The 12,663-nt window shown below is 38.1% G+C and overlaps 1 protein-coding gene across 9 annotated transcripts in view; it reads right to left on the bottom strand.

Moving 5' to 3' along the window:
- Nucleotides 1-12,663, bottom strand: part of arhgef10lb (Rho guanine nucleotide exchange factor (GEF) 10-like b) — a 52,201-nt gene that overhangs the window by 20,452 nt on the left and 19,086 nt on the right. For 6 of the 9 annotated variants that reach the window (XM_036590790.1, XM_036590797.1, XM_036590796.1 and 3 more), the window contains 10 exons: nt 11,466-11,602; nt 8,881-8,994; nt 8,421-8,529; nt 8,096-8,199; nt 7,803-7,880; nt 6,495-6,674; nt 5,116-5,232; nt 4,112-4,204; nt 3,011-3,181; nt 1,966-2,111 (listed from right to left, as the gene is read on the bottom strand). In XM_036590790.1, coding sequence (XP_036446683.1) covers nt 1,966-2,111; nt 3,011-3,181; nt 4,112-4,204; nt 5,116-5,232; nt 6,495-6,674; nt 7,803-7,880; nt 8,096-8,199; nt 8,421-8,529; nt 8,881-8,994; nt 11,466-11,602 — 1,249 coding nt within the window. Of the gene's footprint in view, nt 1-1,965; nt 2,112-3,010; nt 3,182-4,111; nt 4,205-5,115; nt 5,233-6,494; nt 6,675-7,802; nt 7,881-8,095; nt 8,200-8,420; nt 8,530-8,880; nt 8,995-9,338; nt 10,104-11,465; nt 11,603-12,663 lie in introns of those variants that run through there. The other 3 variants (XM_036590793.1, XM_036590795.1, XM_036590798.1) reach the window with 2 other exon arrangements.

A 12,663-nucleotide genomic window follows, 5' to 3' on the forward strand; every position in this document is an offset into this window, starting at 1 on the left:
TATTTTTTGGACCCAATTATTCAATTCAAAAACATAAAAAAAATAATGTGTGCAGAGGTCCTTTTGGAGTATGTTGCCTTGAGGCAACATTGTGCAACAATGGTAAGAAATGATATAGAGCCATGTTCACTGAAGTGGTGAGACCTGGCTTGTGACTGGCTAAATCCATTCCACTGTTTCACAATGTTGCTTCTGGACAACAAACATATTTCTGCAAATTCTCATAACAAAAAAATTGATACTGAACGGTAAAAATGAGGTTTACATGTGCCCTAAGAGATGTTATGACCAAGTACATGTTTTTTATTGTCTTACTCAAGCTCTTCCCATTATTGTTAACCCTATTGTTGTCTTTAAATATGTATAATGTTATTGTAAAGTGTAGGAAAATTAGTTTGTTGCCCTGAGGCAACATCATGCAATAGAGGGTTAATGTATTTTATTTAATATTAGAATTTTTGAAATCAGCAGGAAGTTATTAAATAATAAATAATAAACCATAATTATATATTTACACTAATTTCTAGATACAATATCTACATCTACTGTTCTTTGTGGAGATAATCCAAAAAAAGTTGGGACAGTTTGTGAAATATTAATAATAAAAGAAAGAAGTGATCAGTAAATTTAGCTTGATTTACATTAAATTAAAAAGTCCAAATACATATTTCATGTTTTACCTAATAAACTTTTTTAATGTAAGCTCATTTCAAATCTGATGCCTGCAATACACACCAAAATGCGGTTCAAAAATGTGCCCCACGTTTTTCCCCACGTGGGAAACTGAAAAGAAGTCTGGACTGCAACCTCTCTCTCACATTACGCAGCCATGCCGCTGTAACGTGTAGAATGTGGCTTGGCAACATCATGTTAAAATAAGTATGAACATCCATGAAAATGAAGTTGTCTAGAAAGCAGCATGTTACTCCAAAATGCACCTGTACCTTTCGGCGCTAACAGTGCTTTTACAGCTGTTACCCATGTCACCCATGCCATGGGCACTAATACACATCCATAACATTACAGACCCTGGTTTTTGAACTTTATGCTAGTGGTAGTCTGGATGGTCCTTTTCTTCTTTGGTCCAAAGAACACAATGTCCATATTTTCCATACACAGTCTAACGGTTTACTTGTCAGATCACAATACACGTTTTAACTGTGCATCAGCCCAATACAGAGCTTTAGTCCAGTGAAGTTGGTGGCATTTCTGGAATATAGCTTCTGCTCTGCATAGTACAGTCTTAACTTGGATTTGTGAATCCTGACGAACAGTGTTTATTGAAAATGGTTTGTAAGTACGTAAGTAAGTATCAAATGGCCATTCATTTGTGTTTTTTGGCTTAGTCCTTTACGTACAGAGATTTCTCCGGATTTCTTGAACCTTTCAATGATATTGTGCACTAGAGGGTGAAATATCTAAAATCCTTGCAAGCACTTATTGTGGAACATTTTTATTAAATTAAAGATTTTTTGGCAAAGTGGCGAGCCTCGACCCATCCTCACTCGTAAAGGACTTGGCCTTTCCTGAATGCTCCTCCTTCTATACCCAAGCATGACTGCAACACTTGTTTAAGATGTTTTTTGAGCATTTCCTCGTCTTAAATTACCCCTGTATATTTATAGTGTATATATATATACAGTGTATATTTACAAAAAAAATGACAGTAACAAGGTATAACAATAAATATCTTGTTTTTGTACTGTTTTGGTTAAATATATGTGAAAGTGCAGTTACAAATCACTGCTTTCTGTTTTAATTTGCATTTCACATACTGTCCCAACTTTTTTGGAATTGAGGTTTGTAACATTTCTTCATTTTTTACTATGAAGTTAATAGAATAGTTTTATACATACACCTGTAAAAAATGGTTTTATCAAAATGAAAACAGTGATATCAAACTTTTGAATGGAAATGAGAGTTGTTCAATGTCTAACTAATAGTATTCTGTAAAACGTCACTTACTTGAGATTGATGTTTGCACAGACGAGCATGTCATTGAGGAGAAAGACTTTGCGTTCCTTGGACTTGAGAACCTGCCCCTTCTCGCCATACACAGTCTCGATCAGCGTTTCACACAAAATCAGCTGCTTCTTATCTGAGTTTAGTTGCTGCAAACACAATTAATTAAATCAATCAAACTGTACAACCATATAATAACAACCCAAGACAGAAACTCTTATAGCAGCTTGTCTTTGACACCTAGAAAAGAGCCACTAGGGTAGCGTAACATTAAAATTCAGCCTTTCTCCATCTGCAGGGACTGTGATCCCCCTGTAATGTCTTTGAACGCTGCACTTTTATTCTGCACATTCAACCATAGCCGGTGAGGATGAATTGCTGTAACCTTGGAGAATCCAGAAAACAGTTTAGCTCTTAGCTCATTAGCATCTGAAGACGGGCTAAAAGTGATTTTTTTTCCTCTTTCCACTGTGCAGCTGCTGGGAGAGACAGGAGCACCCTCTAGTGAATAGAGAGCATCATAAAGGCTCCATTTACGAGCAGACCACTTTCGCTCTACGACAGATGTGAGGCCATAACTGCACCGGTGCATGTCCCAAATCATCAGTCATGATAGCTCACAGCGAGAATCAAATAACTGCAGTGCCACTTAGGAGGAGACGCCATTACTTTCCAGCCGGAAATGAACGAGGATCAGTATTTTATGTGAAGGTTTAAGGTTTAATATCATCAAAATAATAAGGGATTACTGAAGTGATGAATGGATTTATTGTTCTTGCTGAGTCCAGTTACTCTCATGTATGCTAATGTGCAGAGCTAATAAAAGTGCTCTCAATAAAAATACCTCCATTCTAGCAGAGGAGGTATTAAATATATTTAAAGGAAGAGGAAACGTGGAAATGACTTGGGAAGAGATAGTGAATGCCAACGTTTCATCTTTTTCCTCTCTGTCTGCTGAATAGGCTGAGGATGCTGGGGCATGCAGTAGTTTTGCTGACTAATTCTTTGAAGTGTCCAGCAGTGGAAAGGGTGTGCTTTGGTGTTTGACCTTGCTGAGGGCCCGGTCACTGTTGCTGCGTGCTAGCTGCTGGATCTCAGAGAGCTGCTCAGCCAAACGCTTCTGCTCATTCAGCTTCTCCGCCAACGTCTCCAGCTCAGTCAGAGCCAGCTGCAGTGGCAGTCGGTCGCGGTGCCCCGCCGGAGTGTTCTTCAGCATGTCCTGAATACACACACACACACACACACACACAGACTTGTTTTTATACAAAGGCAAGATGTAGAGTCATTACAAAAAAGGCCTCACCTTATTAAGTTATTAATTTTTCAGCTAACCCTAACTATAACCTCAGTAAAGGAAAAGAAATGTCTTTTAAAAAATTAAACATGTAGCTCAAAAAAAACAATATTACAAAGTCAAAACCATACTAGGTTACTCCATTTTCCCTAGTTTTCCTAAAAAGTAATTTTCCTGAAAATATACGAACATAAATACATCCCTAACTGGATATTCTGACTGATTCATTTTCACATCCCTAACATGCACACAGACACACATCTACAGCTTGAAGACCTCCCACATAGTCATATATAGCTCCAGTACACAAAGAAAGGATGAATTCAGGCTCATTAAATTGATCATCTCTTACTAAACGAGCCGTGTCCATGTAAAAACAAGTGTGCCTTTTCAGCTGCTAATGAGTGTGAAAAAAACAGGCGCTATTCGTTTTTCAGTCAATGCATGATCAAAGGAGTCTGCATACAGTAAAGAGCAGGCAGAAGTGTCCCATAATGCTGTTCAGGGTAAAGAGTGAAGGGGAGATCATTAGATAATGTCCTACTGTATGCTGCCGAGGGAACGTAAGAGGATTATGAAGTGCAGTGGTAATCTCACCCACCTAACCAGTTGGCTAGATAGCAAGCTTAGGCCTGCTGCTTTCCACAGTGCAGTCTATAATTCTATGTTTTAGAATGGTGGTGTATTTTTGTGGGTATGTCTCTCTTTCGTACGTTTCACTTCCTCTAAGCAGCATTAGGAAATTCCGTAAAAGTATGAGGCAAGAACTCCAAAAAGTTAATTTTAGCTAATTCTATCTAAAAGCATGTACAGTATGAGAATCATGAGGAGAATGCTGTGTTTGTGTGTATTGACCTGCAGGAGGAGTATAAACTGAGGGAAGCGCTGGATTGGTTTGACCATGAGGCCGTACAGGGTGATCCTGTCCGCACTGGCAGCCTGCTTCTTCTGAAAGTCAAGACATAAAGTGGAGCAGAAATTCAAAATTTTAATGTGAATGTGTCCTGTTACATTAATTTCCAAAAGTCATTCAAAAGTGATGTGTAAAAGAACACTACACAACAAACCAAGCCACTCATAGTTCACTGGACATGTCCAGTGAATTAAAAAAAATAGGGATGCACTGATGCAGAAATTCTGGGCCAATACTAATAACCATAATTAATACTTTGTTGGGGCGATACCGATAACCACTAGATTTTTGTTCTTGTTTTTTAAAACTTAATATTATAATTAATGCATAAAGTGCAGTAATTAGGTTAAAACTGACCAAAAATTCATCAAAAATGATCACCAGGCTGGGGGTGCCATGTCTTTTTTTTGCCACACACAGCACATACCATTAATAACCCTTGTGTGGTGTTGATGTTTTTGTTACTCAGTGGTCTGGTGGACCCACTGCATTATTGTTTTTTTAAATCAATACAGCCATATCAATTTATGTAAAAATACCAGACGTTTAAAATATCACAGGTGGCCAGAGTAGAGTTCTCCTTTAGCAGCTGTAGCCAGTCAGCACCTTTACACACACGCACGCATATACAAACACATACACACACACACACACACACACACACACTAACAGCACATGTGTAATATAAACATCATTTTTTCTTTTGGAAAACATTGAAAATGGATCCCATAGACCCCAACACCACACAAAGGTTAATAATAATAACAATAATAAAAATAATAATACAATATACATGCTTCAGTGTGTATGCAAACAAAAAACAAGGCACTAAATTATCAGATTGACATTTTGCCAATTATCAGCAAAATATGTCAGACAGCAAAACAATATGCACCTCTAGTGAAGTAAAAAATGGTATTTTTGAAAAGCAGAAAAAGAAATTCACCTTGAGAAACTCCAGAAATGCTGGCTTTGACATACAAGCCTTCTTGATAAGAGCCATCGCGTTGGTGAAGTTGTTGACATAATCACTGTATACATCTAGGACCATTGACTTTGAGAACTGCAAGTGGTTGAGAGAAAAGTAAGAAAATGCATACATGTACACACATATATGATCATATAATTTCACAAAGCACTGTGTTAAATAAAAATCTTGCCAGACCTCCAAGTTCTAAAAAAACAGAGCATTCTGCAAGTCCACATTTATGCTGTGTCTGCACTTTCCTCCCTGTGCCAGCTAAGGCTAACTATATATATTATTTTCCTTTTGACTAATCGAACATGCGCTGAATGTACAAAGCACACGTGCAGCTGCTGGTCACAGCTTGGGCACTGCAAAGGAAATGAGTACTATTTAAATAGAAATGCTGAGCACAGAATCTCCTGTTTTTCCATCTAAAAAAAAGCTGCAGCGCACAGCCAGAATGAAGCAAAAAAGCTAGTCAATAGATGGTAGTCAATATGAAGTGCACATGAAGTCAATTATAGCACCCAAGTGAACAACTCTGTGGTTTAAAGGGTCATTATCCTACATTGTTCTTTTATTTTATTTTGCCCTGAGGTCCTTTCAACATTTGTGTGGTTTTATATACTAAAATGGTCATAATTTTTTTTTCACATGACAATTTCTCATTTTTTTTTGTTACTGTGCCTTTTTTTATGTTAATTAGTCTATTCTGATTGGCTGCCCCGGATTGTGGTTTATTACAAAAGCAGTCCAGAAACACTCCTTAAAACTTCACTTCCAACAGGCAGAGCTAAACTGCTGAAGGCAGGATAGGCAGATATATGTAAATGGGTTCTTGGGCTGTTTTTGCAGTGTATTTCCATATATTGACCATATGGAGTAAAGAGGTAACAGTGTTTACATTTTATATCAAACTCGTTTATTATATCAAACTCGGTTATTATTAACTCAACTTTTCACGAAACAGCTCCTTTAATATAATGTTTTGTGGTTTTTAATTCACCGCTAAACTCTCAGGGTGAACACTGTATTTAGGACCTCAATTGTGGTAATATGAACAGCTTGTTTGCATCATACATCATACTTAGCTTTCATAGTTTCAGCAGTGGTTGATAACAGTATGAGGTTGTTGAAAGAAGTTACTATTCACTACACATGACAGCTCACTTGCTCAGATGACACCTATTACTTAATACATCATGTCACTGCAAAGAACCAAAAGAAACCAAAGGGGACTACAGCAAACAGGATCAAGCTTGTTTAGCTCCTCGGCCCGCATACAAGCTGAGACTATGAGCAGCAGAATTTGGACCCTTTGTGGATAGACTGGTTAAGACTAAGGTTTTGAGACTCACAGAGGCGACAAAGAGGTCCCCGATGGTCTCTGTGCGGTCCCACTCAGCCACACGGGAGGCCAGTGCAATCTGGAACATGGCATGGCACTGCAGGATCTCTTTGAGCCGGAAGAAAATGGGTTGGATTTTCTTAGGGCTCAGGATTCGTGGCTCTGCCTCCAGTAAAGGCTTCTGGTAATCCTGAGAGAGGATTAGAATGTATGATCTGAACATATTTCTCCTTAGAGGAAGAAATACATAGTGGGCAGTCCGCATAACTCATAGCTCCAAAATGGTAACTTCACAAGAGTAGAAACAAAAACATTCTTAATTGTAATGTACGGTATTGTGTAAAGATTAAAGATTACATACTTCATTCATTTCAGTTCCAGTCAAACGGCAGCACAAGTTATTCATTTTTTAGGAAAAAAGGCAGAAAACATATTCAACAGAAAATAACACAAGCCTGAACAGCTAAATAAAATATCATTTTTCATAGGTATTTAGTGTGTCCACTCTTTGCTTTCAGTTTTTTAAAGAAATCTGAAGAGATATTTTCTACACCTCCAAAGTTCAGTCTTAGAAGTTGCTTGTACTTTCTGTTTCTCATGATCTAAGTAACCCCAAACACATTCAATGATGCTTTGGTTTGGTCTCTGGGGTGGACAGTCCATTGTTCTGAGAACACCAGCAGCTTTTCTGTTTGAATTGCAGTTTTTTTTGTCTACTTTTTTTTCTCAGTAATGGCTTCTTGACAGCTGCGCATCCTTTCAGCCCCATAGCATTCAGTTATCCTCTCACAGTGGAAGGATGGACAGAAACACCTGTGGATTATTTTTAGATCTGAAACAAGAGTGGAAAATGATTTTCTCCTTCCTCTGAAGACTGAAAGTTTTAAGTAACGTTTATCTGCTGGTTAGTTTGGGTTCCTTCCTATATATTTTTCAATAATTAAAAAAAAAATAAACTCTTGTTTATTCACACACTTTCCTTTGACACCCCCCTTCCTTATACAGATGGACTATCTAATCTCTTCAGAAGTAAAAATGAATAACTTGATGGCCATTTTGACTGGAAACTAAATAAATGAAGGGTGGTCTCTGACTTTTATGCAGTAAAATATTTTATTCCAATTAATTTTGGACCACTTCTGCTGGTCCATGCATTATGAAAAGTCCACATGATGTAAAAAGTAGCTGCTGCTATCAAACTGAGTAAGAAAATAAAAAACTAAAAAAGAGAGTTTTTGATATGATAGTGATGCGCTAACAGAACAAAATCAAAAGCAGCTGCATATTAGTTAATTATATAATTAAATCGGTCACCTACTTGCAGGATTCTTTTAAGGGAGTCCAAGTAGCTTATCTCACTCTGAACAATAGAGCCAAGAATATGACGCCTTACAATCTAAAAAAAATGATTTGTTATTGCAACAAAATGAATCGGCACATGTTCAACATTTTAATAGGGAACTCTGAAATATAGCCGTATAACACAGATATCTGATAAACCGTTGGAAAAACTGACGTGCAATTCAGAAAAATAATGTTTTTGAAAACATTGTTAAGAGGACACACGAAAACAACCACACATACAGATAAATAAGCACCACACATACATACCTGTTGGCTACTGAGGCCATCTGGCATGGGACACAGCTGTGGTGGTGGGTGCTTCACATCAGAAACAGTCACATCCAGGTAACCAGAATCATCTTCTGTGTCATCTGCATTCACAATAATTTCATTAACTCCACTATTCTCACTACTACCTCTAAAATTGTGCAGATTTCCTTTTATCCAAGCCTCCTCCTACTCCTTATCACCTGTATGATAACGTGTTATATGTTGTCAAAACTGACTAATCGCTCTGTAAATTGTCTTCAGCTTTAATTATCATCAGGGAGTCATCAGAAGTAAAAAGGAAAAAAGTAAGAAAACCTCAAACCTGTGTTTTCTTTCTTGCTCAGGAAAGAGACTTTGCGCATCATGGCTATTTTCGTCTTTTCCAGGCCATCTTTAGTGCCGTTCCGGGCAGCTTTCATGAGCTGTTGAACCTGTGGGAGAGGAGGTGAGTGCTGAGACGAGCAACGGCAGCTCAGAGGAAGAAGAGCAAAAACGCTCGATCCTGTACAGAGAACAGGGTGTACAACAGCAGGGGCAAAGTCACTTTCTGAAGGTCCCTCATGGCTCAGTTGCTACAAGCTTGGAGGCATTAAGACGGTTTCATTTTCACTGTGAAGCAAAACTAAGAGGGGAAAACAAAAAACTTTTTCCTTTGTGCAAGCTGGAGCAAGACTAAAGATGGTTCACTGCTTTTCTAAGTTAGAACTAATTGTCTGTGGTGAATGCAAAATGAATGAATGAATGAATGGAACTGCATCTACTCTGCTCCTAGGAAAGTATACCTTGATGTCATAGGTTTGTTTGATCTGGCTGACGTCTGGAGCCCCTAACCGCATGGCCAGCTCACGCTTGGTCCGGACACAACGCTCCTTTAGGCGCCGTACATCCGGCGAAATCTACAGTCATCATCATTTCCATGTGCCCAGAGGCAACAGGGATGGTGATTTAGATCGATATTTACAGAGAGACAGGCAGAAAGACACAGAAAGGAGAGAGAATGAGGAAACAAACAGAGAAAATCAGAGTGAAAGCAGACAATCAAAATGAAAAGTGAGGCAAGGACTGCTCAATCAAAATGGACAAGGCAGCCTTATGTCTCAGTAAGTGCCTGTATAATCCAGTGCTTTCTCCTGTGACTGGCATACAAATTACACACGACAGCTACAAACAGAAGGAAACAAGCACACTTAGTATCCATTCCAGACAGTGCATTGATTAGTGTAGTAAAGCCTTTCTGTACCTGTTTTCAGTAGAGATCATGCATGACATAAAGTTTCGGTAAAGAAAGTGCTGATCAGCAGTGCTCACAGACGGAGACAGCAACCGAGAGGACAGACTAAAAATGAGCAAAAGCAGGAGAGGAACAGGGGAAGCCCAGGAAGGAAAGAGAACTGAAAGAGATTGCTGAGTGAAAAAATCCACTGGCACAGTGAATTAGCCTTCCTCTCCCCACCCAAACGCTGTCCACAAACCATGGCAATCAGCACTGGCTGTTTGTTTGTCATGCCACAAATATAAGGCCAGTGTGGTTGATGCAGCAATGTATGTATCTGACAACAGCTACATATTGCCACCTTGTGACAAAGCGCAGAAGTGATCAGCTTTTAGTTTGGGCCCTGTTAAAGTGATAGTTCATAGTCAAGTTTCCATTAAATTTTGCACATACCCCAAATGTAGTCAATGATGTCAGAAGTTTGTGTTACAGCTACAAGGCTAATGTTGTTAACAGGCAATAGAAGTTTATAGCCACCAATTTAGCCACATGCTTAAATCATCACACGTGCTTTATTAGGTCATGTCAAACGCTAATGTTATTTCTGACACTGTTTGATCAATTGTTTTGTATAAAAATTCAGCCTTCAAGATAAATACAGATATGCAACTGATTTAAGGCAACTCTGGCCCTGTTCATACCTGGTATTAAAGAAACAGTTAAGTAAAAAAAAAAGCAATGTATATATTACCCCATTTTCCACTTACCCAAGATGTAGCTGATGTTGCTAACAAACACTAGAACTCAATAGTCACCTAAATAGCCTACATGGCTTCTGTAAAAAAAAATCCCAAAAACATTTCTCAACCTGCTCAAACTGCATCCAGGTCTCTATTAAGGTGGAGCAGACTTGCCGATGTGGTTTATAGCACAGTATGTCACTGTAAGCTACAAAAATAGACATAACTTCATTGGAACGGTCATTGTCGCAAATACTAATTAAAGATCAGCACTCTATTCCTAAGATGGTTTGTGAGTACAGACCCTTAAAGTGGCTGCCTGAAGCTTTGTTTACTTCTATAGCTCACCTTTAATTCAAAATGTGTCCTAAAACACATTGACAAGTCTGTGTGACCTTAATGAAGACCTGGATGCAATTTAAGTGGGTTGAAGGACATTTTGGAGATGTATTTACAAAAAAGATTTGTGCTGTTTAAGGGACTATTTTTTAGTTTTAGTGTTTGTTAGCAATTTTAGCCTCATGGTTCAAGTTCTAAACTAAAAAAGAAAAATTTGGATTCCAAACTTGTCTCTACTGATCGATTACATCTAGGGTGAGTAGAAAACTGTGTGAATCTGATTTTTCAGATTCTGTTCTTTTAATAGAATCTGAAACTATTCTTGTAACATCCGTCTCAAGTGATCAGATCACAAGCGGACTTCCAACGTAAAGCCGCTGACAGATAGCATTTCTATGTATCTCAAATGTGTCTCCAGTGACCGGTTGTCACCAGCTATGACCAGTGTACCAGCTATCACACTGTATTTGTTGTAAAACAACACTTTTTTTGGTAGTTGTTCTTTTAGATATTAGATAGCATGGACTGCTAAGCAAAGGTGGTCCTCTTGAAGACGCCTCAGAATGCTTTAGCATTTACACTACAAATCTTATGTAGTTATTCCCTCCCCCGACCACTTTGAAAGATGGTAAGAGTCACTGGATCACAATGTGTCCAACATGCACTTTCACACTTAGCAATGTCCACATATGACTGGTCCATCAAAAACATATGTTATTGTCTCTGTAATGATTTAGGCATGTGGTTTGCACAACTGCTATAAGCTTCCATTACTTGTTAGCTGCATTAGCCTCGTAGCACCCGTGCAAAACTTAAGAACCAAATGTCAGACACTAAAATGTCTTGGCTAATTTGGATTAATGGAAAGACTTCTTCAAATAATTTTTGACCAAAACCCATCACTTTTAAACAAAAATGGAAATCCCTGCTCTAAGCACTGACATAAACAAGATAGCAGAGACAGTTATGAAGTGTTGTTTATGGGAAGACTTTATAAAGCTGATAAAGTCCCTTGCATGACATCCCTTGCATCGCACCCTGGCCCAGGTATGAGCAGACACCCATGCTTGCCCACCTTGCTGCGGGTCGGCTGCTTGATCTCGGTGTCCGACTGCTCGTCATAACTCTCAAACTCACTGGAGCTCCAGCCGTTGTCCAACATTCCTGCTGACTCGTCAGGCCTCTGCACATCCTCATAGATCGTATCATCACCTACACACAAGAACAGGAAACACAGAACAGCTAGATAAGGTGTACAGCTGTGAGGGAGCTCGTTTTGACACAGGCATTGCCCATATTGTATGGAACATGTCTGAACAGTACATATAGTCCGAAAAGTGTGTTTTCTGTGCATTGTCCATATTTAATGTTTGTAATTTGAGTGACTTGTGACAAATGGAATTACATTATCTGTGCCTCAACTTATAACCTTATCTCAATTAAAACTTAACATGCACATCAAGAACTGGACTGAAAAACATTAGCCCATCTCAGTGCTGGTGTTTCTGCTATGTCTGACCTTTTAATGTGTACTGATGTTTCCAGTTTACAAAACACAGCAATGGGTCTGACTTCAGGATACAAACTAGCTAATATTTTGCACTGCGTGACACCGAAACAAGATATGCAACCCTCATTCATTATGCATGGCAAAAAAGAGCAATATGAAGTGTCTAAATTGTACAAGAAATGTAGTTTGCATTCTAACAAGACCATAATGTAATAGTCTGTTTCAAGAAAGCAAAGAAGAAAATACTGCACTGCATATATTTAACAGGATATTTATCACATTTACGCTGTCTGTTCTTGATTCTTGCAACAAAAAAGCAACCCCTTATGCTATTTGCCTTTTTGAAACACAACAGTTCTCACTTATTTGTTACCAGACATCACTACTGTCTTGTGCAAAGGTTTAAGCACCCCTGGTAAAATTAATTACTTGATTCTCTAATAATGAATAAATCAAATAAAATACATTCAGAGAAGTTAAATTATTATTTATATGCTAAATGTAAGATGTTGAAAAACAATGTTAAAACATAAAATGCGATGTGACCAGACACCTGCATAAGTAAAATTTTTGTGTTTTTCCCCTTGTATATGTTAAATTCAGCAAATATATATATATATATATATATATATATATATATATATATATATAGTGCATTTAATTTTTTTTATGTTTTCTGTAGAACAAATGTCAAAGAAACGTATCATTTGCCCAGCGAAGCCCAAACGTTTGCATAAGATTGTACATTCAGAGAAACCAGAGC

This window comes from Colossoma macropomum, unplaced genomic scaffold, assembly GCF_904425465.1.
Source record: "Colossoma macropomum unplaced genomic scaffold, Colossoma_macropomum, whole genome shotgun sequence".
Classification (NCBI taxonomy): Eukaryota; Metazoa; Chordata; class Actinopteri; order Characiformes; family Serrasalmidae; genus Colossoma; species Colossoma macropomum.